The 19,023-nt window shown below is 43.8% G+C and overlaps 1 protein-coding gene across 1 annotated transcript in view; it reads left to right on the top strand.

Moving 5' to 3' along the window:
• The window catches only part of GPC1 (glypican 1), a 191,280-nt gene that overhangs the window by 93,338 nt on the left and 78,919 nt on the right, over window positions 1-19,023 (top strand). Inside the window, exon 2 of the mRNA XM_035132470.3 lies at window positions 5,834-5,992. Within this exon, the coding sequence (XP_034988361.1) occupies window positions 5,834-5,992 (159 nt within the window). The remainder of the gene's footprint in view (window positions 1-5,833; window positions 5,993-19,023) is intronic.

Genomic DNA, 19,023 nt, shown 5'->3' with positions numbered 1-19,023 from the left:
AGGATCCCACAGAATCCCAGCACTAATTTTGCAAAACAACCAAAGCCAGTAAAATTGCCTGGTCCTATGTTGATGCTTTTCCATACAGAATAGCTAGATCCTGCTCCGTCGTAAGATTCAGCACATTTTCATTGGAAATGGCTGTTTCTTAAAATAACTTCTTTTTGGGGAGGAATGTAATCTTGAGTTTTAAATATTCAGCACTAGCTTGTAACTGAGCAGAAACCAATAGAGAGGCTTTGGCCTATGCCAATCTTTTGGGGAACATAGTGAAATAACTAGTTAATGACTGAAGATATGTGTCTTGCTGCATAAGAGTCAGAGGAATGAATGAACAGTGTAGAAGAGGTTTCCAAAATTTGTGTCTGTTTTTGACTTGGGGAGTACTTTGCTTGCCTTTGTTCTGAAGTCTCCTGCAGTTGTAAAAAGGAGGAGTTTGGAGTTTTGGATTTGATATCCTGCTTTATCACTACCCAAAGGAGTCTCAGAGCGGCTAACATTCTCCTTTCCCTTCCTCCCCCACAACAAACACTCTGTGAGGTGAGTGGGGCAGAGAGACTTCAGAAAAGTGTGACTAGCCCAAGGTCACCCAGCAGCTGCATGTGGAGGAGCAGAGACGCGAACCCGGTTCACTAGATTACGAGTCTACCACTCTTAACCACTACACCACTCTGGCGTAAAGGTAAAGGGACCCCAGACCATTAGGTTCAGTCGTGGACGACTCTGGGGTTGTGGCGCTCATCTCGCTTTACTGGCCAGGGGAGCTGGTGTACAGCTTCCAGGTCATGTAGCCAGCATGACTAAGTTGCTTCTGGCAAACCAGAGCAGTGCACAGAAATGCTGTTTACCTTCCCGCTGGAGCGGTACCTATTTATCTACTTGCACTTTGACGTGCTTTCGCACTGCTAGGTTGGCAGGAGCTGGGACCGAGCAACGGGAGCTCACCCCATTGCAGGGATTCAAACCGTCGACCATCTGATGGGCAAGCCCTAGGCTCTGCGGTTTAACCCACAGCGCCACCTGCGTCCTTCTTAACTCTTAACTCCCATTAAACTTCTATGAAAGGCAAGTGAGGACACTGACACAGGAACAGAACTCTCAGCCCTGGCATATCCTGCTTCTTGCATAGTCATCAAGGCATGTGTAACAAGCAAAGAGCAATGCAGGACAGCAACAGCGAGTATCCTAAAAGCGGACTCATGCTGAATGCGTTCTTCATAGAACTGGGACAACAAGGTAAAGCGCTGCATCCAGTTTGGAGCAAAAATCAAACAAACCTAAAACCAAATTTATTTATTTTTACTAAATGTTCTCATCTTCCCTCGAACACATACAAAAAGTCTGTCAACGTTAACACTGCCTGGCTTTGAAGATGCATGAAGGAAAAAGGCTCAAAAGAGTCCTTACTCTGGCATGCGAAAGTTAATTGGGAAACTGGATTTACCGGTATTTAAGGAGAACCATTACAGTGGATTCTGGTTCGCCAGAAGCAGCTTTGTCATGCTGGCCACATGACCTGGAAGCTGTACGCCGGCTCCCTCGGCCAATAATGTGAGATGAGCGCGCAACCCCAGAGTCGGTCACGACTGGACCTAATGGTCAGGGGTCCCTTTACCTTTACCTTTAAGGGCTCGCAGGAGGATGATCTCTCAGTTCTAGACTAATGAAAGAAGTGAGCAGGATAGCCCCAGAAACCCTTGTCGGGCAGATCAAAATATTTTATGTCAAGCTTGATCTGTGAACTGAAATAAGCTTTCTTCTGATTCCTGCTCTCTCCCACCCAACCCTGGCCCCAATTTCATGTATGCAGATTTTAGGTGCATACATTAGAGGTTTGGGTACGGAGGTTTTTCCAGCTATAAGCAGCCCAAGCAATGATCAGCTAGACTTTCAGAAGCATTCATTGATCCATGCCCATTTCTCCCCAGGTCCTGTACATCAAATCACTTCCTCCAAAGGTCTGCCCATTGGTAGCCAATTAGGTTGCTATTAAGTTTCCTATTCATAGCAACCTCTCAGAACATGATCCATAAAAGCACAGCACAAAAACACTGGGGAGCTACTAAGCTGCTGTGAATCGAACATTGCACTTTGATACCCTGATGTAAACTAGGAGTGGCTAACCTTTGACCCTCAAGAGGTTGTTTGACTCAAGCCTCCATAACCCCCTGCCAGCATGCCCAGTCATTGAGGATGATGGGAGTTGTAGTCCAACAACATCTGGAGCGCCCCAAGTTCCTCACCCCCATCTGAAACTGCAGTAGTGCAACTGGACAGCCACTGCTGCAGTTCAGATGCTCTTTGAAAATGCCAGTGCTATTTTTCTAGAAAAAGAGGTGCTGGAACTCATCATGAATGCCTCCCTTGTTCTCTTGGAATGGCAATGAAGCCCACCTGAGAGGTATCTCAACTGAGTTCTAGTGAGTTCCAGCTGAAAAAAAGCTGTGGAAAATGCTAGAATTTGAAATCAGCCTTCCTTCCCAAGATACATCAACTACTCCCTTCTTTTTAGGTGTGGCTAGTACAGTCTCGGGTGCAATTGGTACAGTCTTGCTTCAGCCTTTGTGTGCTTAATGAGCCGAATTTCTCTAAAGGCCTGTCATTTGAGTGGGAGGGGGAGCCGGAGTGTTATGAGGCACCACAGTTCTGGGCACCACAGTTCAAGAAGGATACTGACAAGCTGGAACGTGTCCAGAAGAGGGCAACCAAAATGGTCAAAGGCCTGGAAACAATGCCTTATGAGGAACGGCTTAGGGAGCTGGGTATGTTTAGCCTGGAGAAGAGAAGGTTAAGGGGTGATATGATAGCCATGTTCAAATATATGAAAGGATGTCATATGGAGGAGGGAGAAAGATTGTTTTCTGCTGCTCCAGAGAAGCGGACACGGAGCAATGGATTCAAACTTCAAGAAAGAAGATTCCACCTAAACATTAGGAAGAACTTCCTGACAGTAAGAGCTGTTCGACAGTGGAACTTGCTGCCAAGGGGTGTGGTGGAGTCTCCTTCTCTGGAGGTCTTTAAGCAGAGGCTTGACAGGCATATGTCAAGAATGCTTTGATGGTGTTTCCTGCTTGGCAGGGGGTTGGACTGGATGGCCCTTGTGGTCTCTTCCAACTCTATGATTCTATGACTCTCCAACTGAAGTTGGCTGAAACAAGAGGGTACAGCTTTGGGTGGCTGACCAGTTTGCTCTCTGGGAGATTTTCTACCTTGCAGGAGTGCCTGTTCAATTTGATGGACTAGGCAAATTTGATGGACTAAGGCAGCTTGGGGGGGGCGTGTCTGAGTTTTTCCTATAAGCTACCTTTACAACACGACTTAGATTTTCACAGAAAATTGTATTCCAGCTCATCTTGAATTAAGGGCTCCTTTTGGAATGCCATGTGTCAGATCATCTGCTTCTGGAGAAGAAAATGTGGCCTTATTACTGATGGCTTCTCTTTGCTCTCCAGGGAAATGCAGGCGGTTCTTTTCTATCAGAATTCACGCCCACCAAATGAACAAAATGTTACATTATGTGGGCAGAAGAACCCCATGGATAAATGGGTTGCCCCCCCCTCCAGTTCCTCTGATCCTTTTGCTTTAATCCTTTCATTTTAATGTTCTCAAAATATTTCATTGCAATTGGCATAGCTATTTTGCTTAGTCAGCTGTGGCCTTGGAGATGGAAATAGTTGCCCTGCCCCAAGGATCATTGACTGTTAATCATTGTGAGACTCTGGCTACAATCCCAGTGTGAAAGCCGCTACTAGTCTGGGCGATTGCATGCTTCTGAGCTGTGAAGGAAGACACCCCCCCTCCCTACCCTCCACCCCAGTTTCCTTATTAAACTGCCTTTTCAGCAAAGGAGGAATGACAAAATAAAGCCAAATGATCTGAGAAAGCAGAACCAAGAGCGCAGTTAATATTTCGTCGGCCAGCTAGGAAATGACAGGGAACCACCACCACCATTATGGGGTCAGATCAAAAACTAAAAGATGTCTTTGAAGACAATTTCCTCCTTATATTGTGCAATACATTTGAATTGCAAAGAGAAAATATGAAAACTTTGCTTTCCTCTTGAAATGCTGCGATACCAAATGTCACAGATACCCTTGAATAAGTAGAATATGAATTGAATTTTATTTTTTTGAAAGAGTTGATGCTGTTATTCAGGCTGTCTGAAAATACTGGTTTGTAGATGGATTGCTAATCCAGTTAATAGTAGCAACTAGCTGATGTGCAGGTCCTTTTGGACCTGGAAGAGGGTGGAATGGGGTGGGGTGTGAATGGTCACTGCCTGTATTCTTCAGCTACCATCCATATTCCCCACTCCCCAAGAAAAAAATATTGTTTCAGTGTAGCCTTCCATATGTTGTTAGACTGGAACTCCTTTCAGCCCCAGCCAGCATGGCGACTTGTATGGTACGATGAGAATTGGAGTCCAACAACATTTGGAGGGACACAGGCCCCCAACCCCTGGCATGGTTTAGTGGCTAAATTTACTGGATTGCTGGTGTCACCTAGGACAGGTAGAATTGTCTAGTATTCATTGAAGGGTTTTGTGCATTGTAATTACTGTATATAAAAAGCGTCTCCTTCCTCTGATTGCAGGGGAGAATCTAGACCAGGCACCCCCAAACTTTGTCCCTCCAGATGTTTTGGACTACAATCCCCATCATCCCTGACCACTGGTCCTGTTAGCTAGGGATCATGGGAGTTGTAGGCCAAAACATCTGGAGGGCCGCAGTTTGGGGGTGCCTGATCTAGAATCTGAGGACAATATGTACTGTTACTGCTTTGTGTTTTCGTGCTGTGGGGAGGGAAGGAGGGAGAGGAGGACAGAGCAAGAGCTTATGGTTCTCCAGTGGTTGCCTGCTGCTCTCAAAAGGGACAATATAAATGAGTCTTGCAGCCTTCCTGCTGTGGATCAGAGAAAAGGGATTCAAGGCAGGTGTAAGCTATTACCTTGTAGCTGCCAAGTATTGAATGCTTATCTATCCAGCCAATCTGAAATATCACTGGCAATATTTTCTCCAGCTCTGCAGTTTACACAGTGAGTTACAGACCAGATTCATCACCTTCAAGAAGAAGAGCCCTAAGGCACTCGGTTGTGAGAAGTATGCGCTTGGAGGAGCGTGTGCAGATTCCAATGGCAGCCTCCCCACTTGCAGGGCTGCCTGGGTTTCAAAACAGACAAGATGAAGCACGATTTTTCCAGCCGTTCTATAAAAGCACCCGCAGGATCGTGGCTATCACAGCCAAATTACATTATGTGTGTTGACTCTTGTAATTGGATTACTTTAGCGCATGGTTAGACAAGATATGTTTGGGGTGCCTTTATTTTAACTGAGTGAATCCCTATCAGGAAGTGAAGAGGAGGAGGAAACTGGGATGCGTTTGCAGATGTACAACTCTGGTTCCTGAATGTCTTTAATATTGCTCTGAAAGGAGTGGGTTAGCAATCCTTGAGACCTGGAGTGTTTCCAGATTAGGTGCTTATTGTGGGGTGGGTGCCCTTCAAGAGCCCATTTTTATTTTTATTTTTTGCAGCACCAGCACAATGTCATTGGCATAAAAATGCCTGCCTGTATCTCTTCCCCACCCCATTTAATCCAGATTTACCCTTTCCAGGGGAAATATGGTAAATTTAGAAAAAAACCCTGTTGCCAGCAACCCGTTTGCAATAACTCAATGACCTGTTTGCCATGCTAAGTCCCTATCTGGAAGCATCCACGGTTAAATAACTGTGCCATGCCCTCCCTTCCTCCCTCTCTCACACACACACTCACACTTAGAAATGACTTGTACATGAACTACTATAGTAAGCTACATTTGTCTTTCTCGTTTTCAGGGGAACACTTGAGGATTTGCCCCCAAGGCTACACTTGCTGCACCAGTGAGATGGAGGAGAACTTTGCCAACAAGAGTCGGCATGAATTTGAAGGCATGTTGAAGGAGGCCACACGCTCGGTGCAAGTAATCTTAACAGCCCAGTACAAGAACTTTGATGGTAAGTAATGCAAAACGTTTACAGGCTGGGCCAGTTTGGAAAACAAGCTGCCGTCGCTTGTGGTTTTATACCCCTTGCTTGCTCCTGTTTCCCCTTTCCTCCTGCCTGCAGCTGGGCAGAGGACTTTGCCAGAGTTTAGTTTAACTTTCAAGGAAAACCCACTTAGTGCTGATTCAGACTCTGGCTTGTTTAATGGTTTTGAAATCGGCTTATTATGAAATGATCAGAATTTGTTTAAAACCAGGAGTACTGCTTTGAAAATAATGTTAAACTGAGATTTTTTAAAAAGTAAAATTGAATCCAGACAAACTCCTCTCGTCCACACAGGGGGAGGCAGGAGCTTTGCAAGCCTGGTTTGGGGATTGTACAGGCTCAAACCATGGTTTTCCATTATCTGCTGATTTGTTGTTGTTATTTCACAGGTATGTCAAAAGAGTACTGGAAAGTGTATCTTTTGTTGAAAAATGGGCTTCAGACACTGAAATCACTAGTTAATTCAATATAGTTGCTTGAACTGACTTTTTCATGTATTTATAATGTACAGCCCGCAAACAGAGCCTGTCTCTTGTCTTTAATGAAATTAAAAGCAGAATTCACTATATAATACACTACAAGCCAGCAGAGATCGCCTGATAGGGTTGTACATTGTTAGATAATTAACTCTCCCCCCCAAATGAAATACTTGCTTCTATCTTAAAACTACTGGCTGGAGTTGCATGTTTTCCTTATCTGTGTTTTTTCCAGCAGTTTAGGAATATTATTTTTATTTCTCTAGGACTCATTTTATCTTGGTCCTGAAGCGAAGTATGTGTTCAGTTAAACAAGCACATTATCAAACTATATCGTATAAATCACTGCTTCTCTGTGGCAGCCATAACCTCAGTGGATGCTTTAGGCTTGTAAAGATGTTCCCTTCTCCCATCACATCTTTTTCAGTTTCCTTAAGTAGTGCCGCAATTAGTGTTTGGTATTTGATTTAAGTAAGATTATTTTGAAGTTACTCATGGTCTGATTTTTCTAGGACTAACTTGTTTAAAGTTCTACTTCTGCTTTCTCAGTTTGCCAAATATTTCAGATAGGAAAAAGATGATACTGTTAGGTAAATTGTGGAACAGAAATCTGGGGTGTCCAGACAAGCATGCGTATAACGTGTGGAATTTCCCAATATCTAATGTTAAACACTACATTCAAACATGTCATCTGGGCTGTGTTCATGCATAACAAAAAGCCAGACTGGTTTGACACTGCCCATGCATACCTCTCCTGGAGTGACGGGCATAAACAAACCAAGAAGTGTAGCAATTGGTAATCCAATAACGAGATGGAGGCAAGGCTGAGTTCCCCAAAGGCCAACCCCGGGCGGAGCTCGGGAGCCTGTATTTATTGACAGCAACTTTGACAGCTAATGATTAACTTGAAAGGCAGCTTCCAACCAATTACAGAGTATAACCTCATGCATAGTAATGTACAGGTACATGTCACTTCCTGCCAACACCCCAAACTTTCCGCCATGAAGGAAGTGGTGAACTGCACATCCCACACATCATGTACCTGTCACATGCCTTGCTCTTTAAACATCCCCCTCCTCTCAATCTTGTGACTCTCAGTACTTTTCCATGCCTTTACCTGCTTTCATTGTTTCTCCCTAACCCAAGTGTGACCCATCCTGGTTTTCTCCTGTCAAGCCTGCTTCAGCCAGATCTATCCCAATCTTTCCAGATCCACCAAGCCTCACTCAGTACAACTGACCCATGCCTTCACCTCCTGACCTGTCACTGTACTGGCTTGCCAGTATTACACTTCCTAATCCTAGAGGACCAGCGGGTGTGCCACGCCATGTTCTAAATCAACCCCACAAAGAAGCCCTGGTTTTGCATCACATCTAAACCAGGGCCTGCAATTTATTGCTTCCTAGTAAGCCATGGTCAGCAAACCAACAAACCATGGCTTCAGGTTAGTTTGTTGGGCAGCAACAAACCACAATCCTTTGGACATAAAGCAGAACCAAGGCTTCCTGACTGCAGTGGCGGAGCTTCATGCTCCGCCACTGGGGGGGGGGGGCAGAGAGCAGGCGAGGGCAGGGCTGGCGCACGTCCCAGGGATGTGGTGTGCCGGGGGGGGCAGCCGCAATGGCACCCCACTGGGATTGCCCTCTTTGTCCGCCAGTGCCTGACTGTTTATCCTACTTACTTCAGAGGAGGAGCAAAGGGGGAGCAATCTGTCTGAACCATCAGTTCTTGGTTAAATTTTAAAGCAATAGTTAAGAACCTAAAGCAATTTAACACCAAATTGTGATATTATTTAACAACATTTGACTTTGCCAAATCAATTGACAGGGCACACAATGAGAAAATACAGCGTGACATGAATTTGCTTTCTTTAAAAATATAAATAGTTTGTCTCTTTCACTGATACTCCTGTTCTGGTAAATGAACAAAGGAAGAAAACTAGCAAGAAAAAGAGTTGCTGTGCGCTCATATGAATGTGGCTTTAGTAAAATCAGTGTCAAAAGAAATTATTTGCAAGTATCTTCTTAATTGGAAAAAATAGCTACCATTCTATTTATATACATGGGAGACAGACAGAGTGGCTTGCTCTGATGTAGCTACAACTGTGTTTTATCTTGTTGTTGAGGTTACATTTACATTGGTGTGATTAAAAATGGTGAATTAAGAGCCTCTCATCTTAGAAGGACTTACGGTATTTATTCATTCTCAATAGACACACACATATGTGGCCTTTGATTCACCTCTTAAACATATACTGTAAACAAATCGGAAAGCGAAATTGGATCAGGCCATTGTCATCCCAGAACAGTTGCTTGTATAAACAAGCCTTATGTGAGGGTAGTTGGACAAAATGCTCAGCTGGTTCTTGCTTGCAATCCCACAGCAGCATCTTTAAAAACAATTTACTGGATCATGTTTAGTGATTCCGATATAGAAGGTGCCATATTGGCACAAGAAGCCATTTCCACCCCTTTCTTGCTGCGTGGATCATGGTATCATTGATAGCATTAGAGACACAATCCCACAAAATGTTTCAAAGGGTTCATTGCCACCAGCATAAATATATATGGTAGGAGCCAGCATCAGTTTTGGGGCTTCTTGGGGAATAAATAAAAAAGAAGTCAAGGGTTAAGGGCCTTTCATAGATCTGGTACCTCCCAAGCAGGGACACTGAGCTTCTTGGACTTGCCAGTCCAAAGGTTGGCAGTTCGAATCCCCATGAAGGAGTGCGCTCCCATTGCTCTGTCCCAGCTCCTGCCAACCTAGCAGTTCGAAAGCATGCTAGTGCAAGTAGATAAATAGGTACTGCTGCGGCGAGAAGGTAAACAGCGTTTCCATGCGCTCTGGCTTCCGTCACGGTGTTCTGTTGCGCCAGAAGCGATTTAGTCATGCTGGCCACATGACCCGGAAAGCTGTCTGTGGACAAACACCGGCTCCCTCGGCCTGAAAGAGATATGAGCACCGCAGCCTCATAGTCGCCTTTGACTGGACTTAACCGTCCAGGGGTCCTTTACCTCTACCCTTTTTTAGCTCCCAAGCAGTCATCTCCAGGAGTACGCAGGGCTGCCAGTGGGATTGTAGGTTGGATAGAATCCTACAGATATACCTCTTTTTGAACTAGCCATTTCTCATTGTGGTTGGTCTAAATGTTGCTCAAGTGGTATGTATGGTCAGAGCAGAGCCTCACTGAGAGTTCAGTACCCTCCAGCTATCCAATTAGATTGATTTTCTTCTTTGCCTGGCCACAGTTCTGTCTCAATCATACCTTCTACCAGCAATCTGAAATATTTAACTTATCTGCAATAGTGATACTGGGAATTCCCAATGCTTTTAGTACTCCGTTTGATTGATTTACATCCTGCTCTCTCCCATTGGCTCGGAGCAGCTTACAGCAGTTTTTCTAAATGTTAATAGTTTTGTCCCCAAGGGGCTCTCAATCTAAGGAAATCAAATAGTTTGGAGGATAAAAGGAGCCAAGTTTTGGGGGGGGGGGTGGAATGCCACTGTAAATATAAAAAACTGGGTGTGTGCTTTTAAACTACGAATAACCACATCAAAAAGTCATTCAAAGAACAATGCTTTTTCAGGCAGTCATCTGCTAAATGTCTGTTCATTAAAGAGGTGAAAGAATAAAAGAAACTGTAGCTCTGTGGTAGAGCATCTACTTTGCATGCTGAAAGTCTAGGTTCAGAAATAAGCTAGAGGGACCAATGGCCTGAGTCAGTATAAGGAGGCTTCCTAGGAGGAGGTGCTGTAGGGAGGGGATCCCAGCTGTTGTGGTGATGGTATTTCTGCCCAGGACGGTAGATATTCCCTCCCAGATCCTGGAATCTTCAGCAGCTGAGCAGACTGGCAGCCTTGACTATTGGAAAAGTGTGACAGGTTGGGATGGGGTGGACAGGCAGCTGAACTCAGTTTCCCCTACAGAGTCATCATAAGTATTCTGGACCCCCCAAAAGTGGCAAAGCATCACCTTTCTCTCTCTCTCTCTCTCTCTCTCTCTCTCTCTCTCTCTCTCTCTCTCTCTCTCTCTCTCTCTCTCTCTCTGTGTGTGTGTGTGTTTCTATAACTTATCAAAAAGTGATAGGGTGTGCCCTCTGCTGGTTGTTAGCCAGACTTTCCTACTTCAGCTGTGCCATCTGCAATTCAGTAGCCACAGAATTCTTAATCTTGCCTGTTGTTACTTGGAAGTAACTGTGCTTCCTTAAAAGTGTGTACAGAATTGTAACCCTAGCTGTGGGTTGCCTTATATGGACCTTTGTCTGGGCACCTGTGTATAAGATGTTTTTGAAACAGCTTAATATTTGCAACGTGTCCATCAATAAAACTTTGTAATAGTTTGGTTTTGCTCCAAAATGTTAAGGGAGCAAGTTAACAATATGACATATGCAAAGAAGTGTAAAAAAAAAAAATTGAGATCAACACAGAAAGCTATGCACTGATGTCAACAGATAGTTCATTCTCATTGCTGTTAATCCTTCAGGCACTTGATGATAATAATAATAATAATAATAATAATAATAATAATAATAATAATAATAATAAATTTATTATTTATACCCCCGCCCATCTGACTGGGTTTCCCCAGCCACTTTGGGTGGCTTCCAACAAAATATTAAAATACAATAGTCCTCCAGATATTAAAAACCTCCCTAAACAGGGATGAATGTAACCCACAGGACTAAGGCTAAAATCTTAACTCCGTGCTCTATGAGGCTAGGGCATAACACTAGGCACTGTTGGCCTCTGTGGGATCCTAAGTTGATCCTTTTTTCAGCAAGGGGGGGGGCGGGCAGGTTGGGAGGGAGCTGATGAACTGTACTGTACCATTGAGTTAGGATAGCAAAAAATTACACACAGGCTGTGCCCCCACCCTTCTGCCTTGGCTGACATACAGCTAACAGGGTCAGGTGCTGCAGTTGATTCACTGCACTGTTGCTTCCAGCCAATGTTTAGGATTGCACTGTGGTTATTCCAGCAATAGCCCTAAGACTTGTACACCAAGGAGCTGTCGTACATGCTATGGTAGCGTAGTTGGTTAAAAGCAATGAATGCAAAAGGAGTTTGTCAACAGGAAGTGACAAGAAGGGGATCCACGCTGAACATAACAAGGCTGCCGTTATGACATTAATCAAAGCTCAGTTGTTGAGCTTCAGTATCTCCTCCCTCCTCCCCATTTCTCTCCGGTTGTAATAATGTACTGTTTCTCTCTTCTCAAATACTTGGGTGCAGTTTAGTTACAAAGACCATATGTCAGATGACCTTTATCCGAGAGTCAGGACATTTTCATTTTCAAAATTATTTGGTCCTTTAAAGGAAATGTTAGCATGCAGTTTAAAAAACAATAATCCTGTTTTCGTTTAAAAGCCCGGATAGTTTATAGACCAACAGTTTAGTTTATTTGTAAGCTATTTCCTTGCGAATAAATGTGGTTATGTATTTTTAGCACACTGTCTGCAAAGTCATTTGGTGTCATCTAAAAGCCTTATTAGCTTTAAAGTTCCGAATGAATGTATTAATAAACAAGGGGAGGGGAGAACATCTGAAATCATGACTGTGGCATTTTATGTGGACAGTTCCATATTCTCTTAAAACTGAATCACTACTTCCAGACATTCAAAGGGAGATTATGCGGGAAGTTGTCACGAACTGAAGACTAACCATCTGACTATTAATAAATTAACAGTGTTTTCCGCTGCTCTTGCATCAGATTTCAAGTCCAAACAAATGCTGCTTTGTAAAAGGAATTCATTTACATTAGCATACCATTTTGGACACGCTTTGCTGTAGCCCTTTTATGGAGGGATGCAGTGTAATTCCAGTAGTGTAGGCATGAAGGATTTAGGAATGAAAGGATCAGTACAAAAATAAATGACTGTTCAGCTGACATTTCAGTGGACTGGCAGATAGGAGAATGGTTATATATTTTCACATTTTTTTTATATTTAAAGCAGAAGATAAGTGCATGAAATGTTATCTGTTGGATCAGATTAGGCTGGTTTGGGCCAAGCTTCATAGAACTTGCTAAAACTGGCCACCAGCTACACACTCAGTACTCTTTGCTTTTAAATGAACACATGAGCAGGAAAATCACATTGTGCCACGCACTCTACTTTCATGTATTGTCCAAAGTCACTGCCCTTTCATATCATAGGTACAACATCTATGTTGCTTTTTGTGCTTGTGAACACAAATCCTTTGACACGGTTTGGGCAAGATGGTGTGCACATTGCAGCTGCTAGTGGAACAGCTCTGCTAATGTTTATAGAGGGGATGGGGAGGCAAAGCAAGAAGGATTCAGAAGAAGTCTTAAGGCCAGCCAGAACCGTGTGTTGTGGGAGAAGGAAGCTGGAAATATGGAAGTGAGGCAGAATCTGTGACCCTCCAGATGTCGGTCATGCTGGTTGGGGCTGATGGGAGAACCACAGGTTAACTACCTTTATTCCAGAGCTCATCCAAGGAATAAGTGGGACAAACGCTGTAAGCTGCAACAGGGATCTAAGGAATGGAGAGATTAAGTCAAAGAAAGAAGAAGCCAATGAGAAAGTTGATCTTAGGCATGGGATCTTGGAGGCAGAGGGTCTACACCCCAGTGGTAGGAAGACAGTACAGTATACATGCAGAAGAGAATTGGAGGGCCAGAACAAAGGGTTGTTAAATAATTACATTATTTGACTAAATTTTCCCCGAAGTTTAAACTTAATAATTCAAATAAAACAGAGCAGCTATAGAACTGCTGTTTTTAGCTCATTTTAATGTATTCATTATATTTTGTAGTATCCAACCTGATAATGTATTTGAAGGGTAGGGTATGCTTTTTTGTACGTCAACCTGATAATGTATTTGATGGGTGTGTTGTAAAGGTAAAGGGACCCCTGACCATTAGGTCCAGTCGTGACCGACTCGGTTGCGGCGCTCATCTCGCGTGATTGGCCAAGGGAGCTGGCATACAGCTTCCAGGTCATGTGGCCAGTATGACAAAGCCGCTTCTGGCGAACCAGAGCAGCTGCAGCGGTACCTATTGATCTACTTTGCACTTTGACGTGCTTTCGAACTGCTAGGTTGGCAGGAGCTGGGACCGAGCAACAGGAGCTCACCCCGTCGCAGGGATTCGAACCGCCGACCTTCTGATCAGCAAGCCCTAGGCTCTGTGGTTTAACCCACAGCGCCACCCACGTCCCAGGTGTGTTATAAGTTTTAGTAATAAATATACAGTCTAGACTAGCCTTACCCAACCTTACACAGTCCTTGGGTGGGACTGGTGGGAGTTCAGGTCCAAAATATCTGGGTCACCTGATGTCATCACAACATCAAGTGATTGACTGGCGGGCGAGGCCTCCCACCTGTCAAACTTCCTTCACTGGTGTGCATAGAGATAAGGATCCAATCTACCGGCCAGTTTCCATTCCCCATTCCTGCTTTAACAGGTGCATGTTCACTGTAGTTTCTAGAGGGCAACAGGGCCATTGAGTAAGAAGTAAAAGCTGAAGTTCGCATACTTGTCCCAACTAGAAAATTAACTGGCAGTAGACTTTCTGGTCCTGCTATAGATGAGGCAGGTTCTGCTTTGTTTTACAGTGCAGCTGCTTCATTGGCACAACAGCAACTGGAGCTGTTACGACGCATGTAGGCAAGAGCTTCCTATCATCCTGACCATGAGCTGCAAAGCACAGTTGGGAACAGAGCAAATGCAGCAACTTCCTCTCTGGAATATCCTCATACCCTTTGTAGGAAGTTTTGCCAAGCCAAGAACATTGTGCATAGCCCATGTCAGCCCCCCATTAGCCTTACATAACCGAAGCTCTAAAGTAGCACAACCAACCCCTTAAATTGGTCTTACCTGTGCATGGTGACTTGTGGAATGTTTATTCTGCACAGTGTATTTGTGTCAAAATGCACACTTGTACAGTACTTCACAAGAGGTGCGGGGTCGGGTGCACTCCAGAGAGCTTTATGTCAGAAAAGTGTTAAGTGAAAAGTGGCTCATTGCTTGAAACTCCCATGGAAGTCCTGTTAACCAAAGTGTGCATTGGTTGGTTCAGTGACTGAAAGGTGCCTTCAGAATTGGTTCTGTAAATTCATCCCGCTTTCTTGTGTTGTGGCTGTTTGGGAAGCAGGGTGGTTTTTTTGAACTTGACAAGCACAGTGTGTCATCCCACAAACTGATAAGTCTGAGGCCTTATGTAGGAGAAGTAAACAAGGCTCAGAACAAAGGGAAATAAGACCCTTTATTCCTCTTGGAAGCTAGGCGATAGGAAGCCTTGAGCAGTCCTGCTGTCTTTGTGGTGTGGAGAAAGAGGGGATATCTACCTTCAGAAAAACACAAACAACAGGAAGTGATTTATGTTGATCCTGCCGCTTTCAACAGGAATCAAGGCTTGGCAAAGAGGCAGTTCTTTCTCATGCAGTGAGCAGCAGCTTCCCTCTCAGTGTTTTTGGTTTAACTAAACATGGGGGCAAGATGTCTATCAAAAGCACATTCCAGAACTTGGGGAGATTAAACCTGACAGAGAGCTGCCTCAGGGAAGCAAGGGCTTCTATTCACCTGTAACAGCTTGAGCACCTGGAGGTTTTCTTTCCCCACACAGCCCCTTCTCCTCTCATTAAAGCTGCCAGCTCCCATTGTAGGCTTACGGGCATGGTTTAGTGTGCGCGCAGCAGTTTGTTTTAGAGAATGACACGAGCACAATCTCTCTTTCTTTAAGTCTGCTGACTGAACGAGAAGACAATGCTTCTGGGTTCACTGGACAAGGAATAACATACCTAAAACAGAGAGCAGAAAGCTGACATCTATCATGAGCGGCTGTGTTTAAAATAACTGAAATTTAGGTCAGAAGAGTAAAGTGTTTTTCTTCAGCTCTGTACACAGCGGGGAAGCAGATGTTACCATGTTGTGTCTCAGATGGATCTGTGGTGTTCAGAAAACAGTGGGATGACATCTGTTTTGGGACTTCAAATGTAGATCGAGCTTTTCTGTGATATGCGATTGAGTTCGCTAAGCTAATGAAGTACTGCCAGTTGTTTCAGAGGACAACATTGGTGGAGTTCACTTTAATGTTCAGGGGGACTAATGTCTAAACCCCCTTTTGAAACTGCCTGTATTGTAGAGTATACCGTCAATCAGCCCAGCTTTGATTATAAAAATGTGATGTTACCATCAACCCCTGAAGAGACATGATGATGAATACGGTCACAATCATCCAGCTGGCTTGAGTTCAGAACTGTAAAGTGAGATAGGATCAGCTAAATTCTGTCTGCTGCCTTCTTCCAAGAATCCTGTTACACCAGCCAAGGTCTGATGCACCAGAATTTGATTAGCAGTAATTAACACCAAGATAACAGCTCCTACCATTCTTCCCCACCCTCTTGCCCCCAAGTAATGCAGCTAAACGTTGTTCCTCATGAGTGCTGCAATATAATTTATAGTAATACTGAACCTGGGGTCTGTGTATGTGTGATTTATCTATTGTGTAATACTGCTGTTAATATAGTATTATGTAGGGGGTTTGGTGCCCCATTTTACAAATAAAAAAATGGAGGTGCCATTTGACAGTTTGCCCTTCCTCAGATGCATTGTGTGGGTGAAATGACCACTGGTAACAATGGCTCTCAAACAGTGGGATCAGGTGTTAAACAGGGTTGTGTTATCGCCCCAACTCTATTTATTATTTTCATTGCCATGATCCTACACTTTGTTGAGGGGAAACTCCCCACCAGAGTAGAAATCAGATATCAAACAGATGGAAAGCTCTCTAATCTGAGTGGGCTGAAAGCAAAGAGTAAAATCACTGTAACTTCTGTCATAGAGCTTCAGTATGCTGCTGACAATGTAGTGTGTGCATACTCAGAGGATTATCTCCATACCATCCTAAATATCTTCACAGAAGCTTACGAAAAGCTTGGCCTATCACCCAACACCCAAAAACCAAAGTGCTGCACCAACAAGCACAAAACAGCCCCTCTGCAGTGCCACAAATCCAACTCAATGGTGTAACATTGGAAAGTGCTGATCACTTCTCCTACCTGGGCAGTTATCTTTCCATAAGGGCTGACATTGATGCCAAAATCCAGCATTGCCTGAGCTCTGCAAGTGCAGCTTTCCCAATTGAAGTGCAAAGTGTTCGAGGGCATGCACAGGGAAACCAAAATGCTTGTTTACAAAGCTATTGTATTACCAACCTTATTGTATACTTGTGAAGCATGGATCACTTATAAACACCATCACCAGCTCCTTGAAAAATTCCATCAACAGTATCTCAAAAAAAAATTACACATCACTTGGGAAGACAGGCGAACTAATGCCAGTGTACTGGAAAAAGCAAAGATCATCAGTTTCAAAGCAATGATTCTTCAACATCAACTTCGTTGGACTAGTCATGTTGTGTGGATGCCTCATTATCGTCTTCCAAAGCAACTACTCTATTCCAAATTTTAAAATGGAAAGCATAATGCTGGTGGTCAACAAAAGAGGTTTAAAGACTCTCTCAAGGCAAATCTTTAAAAATGTAGGATAAACACCGACAATTGGGAAACAGTCACCCACGAGCGCTCCAATTGGAGAGCATCCTTTACCAAAAGGTGCCATGGACTTTGAAGACTCGGAATGAAAGGGAGAAATGTGCTGAGAGGAGGGAACGTTTGACAAACCCTCACCGTGATCAACTCCCACCTGGAAACCTATGTCCCCACTGTGGAAGGATATGTGGATCCAGAATTGGCCTCCACAATCACTTATGGACTCACTGTTAAGGCTGTGTTCATGGAAGACAATCTTACTCGGCTACAAGCAATCACCAAAGAAGAAGTTAGAGAAGGATGACTGCCTCCCTGGGAAAGTAGAAAGGGAAAACAAAAATGGTTTAAAAGAAGGCAGCTCTGGCCATGCTACTGCCCCTGACTGTTTAAAAATAAAAATGCAAATCCTCTGTCCCCACAAGTGCTTCCCCATATCCATCAGAAGTTCTTCACCCTACTTCTTTCTTCCCCTACACTTTGGCCTTCCTCCACTCCTTTGAATGTGTCATAACATTCGTCCTGAGAACCATGGCCCTGTGGCAGGGGCAGGAATTGAAGTGGGGTGGCTCAGTTTTCAGGTGGAGCACCAAACCTATACAGGAAATATACTCCCAGTCTGTCAGATTCTTCAGGTGGCAGGAACTGATGGGAGGCAATTGCAGACAAGGGAGAAAAGTAGTGGAAAAACTGAGCAGGATCCAGGAGTGCTTGTGTTTAGAATCCAGATGGCCTGCTCCAATTAATCAGCGCTTCACTCTGAATATGTGAACAAGCCATTAAACTGTAATCACACTGCTTAATCAATTAATTCCTGCAACCCTAGTCTTTAATCATTGACAAGCTTTGACTTAGCTGTTTGCTGGACTTCCGGGCATAAGGCAAAAGAGATGTAGCATTGCCTTATCCTTGGTTTCCAGGCAAAGATTCAACCTGAAACCAGTGCAAAAAATCTGGAATGTAGGGATATTTTTATTACCGTCTTTCAACACCTTTCTCTTTTGCTCCTTCATGAGAGTGAGGAAGAAAAAGAAGAAAGGCCTGTTGACCTTGGCTGAAGAAGTTAGGATATTTTTGCAAGGCTTACCAGCTTTAAGGATTTTCTCATACTTTGGGTTTACTGTACAAGCATGTTATAATACAGGAGCCCACATCATACCTTGAAACATGTGAACTACAGCAATTCCACACTGGTCACATACCAGCTACATTCCTGATCAGCAGAGGAAGTCATCACTAGCAGAAAACCTGGATGAGTGGTGAGCAGACATTGAAGGTTTCCTGGACCTTTCCTCGTTAATACTCTCATGCCCTTGTTTGGGCCCATACAATACCCAAATGTGATGGGTGCTGTATACCTAGTGAAAGTGTAACATCCTGAAGAGACTATGGGAAAGTAGGAAAACCAGAGAATGGAACAACTTATTCTCTGTAGTACCGTCAGAGACATAATAGTAGACTAGATGGACTTTGGTCTGATCCATCACAGAACTACCGGTACTTCTTTTTTAATTACCATTTTGCCTAACTGCTCAGATAGAAGCAAATGAACAATTGGTAACCACATGTTCCCCTAACTACATATTCTCTTGGTACTGCATAAATTAGACAGTAAATGGCACTGTTGCAGGAAATACTGTAGCCTGAGAAAGAGAGAGAGGGTGTGTGCATGTTTTTCATGGAAAGGTCCCAATTTCAGTCCCTGACAGCTCCAGCTAAAAAGAGGTAGGAAGTTATGAGTAAAGCCTCTGTTGAAGAGCCACTGCCAGTCAGAGTAGACAGTACTGGGTTAGATGGACAAAGAATGTGACCTAGTGTAAAATAGCTTCCTGTGTTTTTCAGAGTCTTTTGAAACATTTGTGAAAACAATGCCATGACGCCACCTGTGATCACATAAGAAACTGCTTGGCGTGCTCAGTTTTATATATAGCTAAGTTCTCCTCTGGAGATGGGTAAGGGACTGGATTTTCTTCCAATTCCCTCTCTACTCACCCAGGTGATTGCTGAATA

The sequence above is a fragment of the Zootoca vivipara genome, chromosome 5, assembly GCF_965207765.1.
Source record: "Zootoca vivipara chromosome 5, rZooViv2.hap1.1, whole genome shotgun sequence".
In the NCBI taxonomy this organism is placed as follows: Eukaryota; Metazoa; Chordata; class Lepidosauria; order Squamata; family Lacertidae; genus Zootoca; species Zootoca vivipara.
The sequence above is the reverse complement of the archived record's forward strand: the minus strand, read 5'-3'. Positions and strand labels throughout refer to the sequence as shown.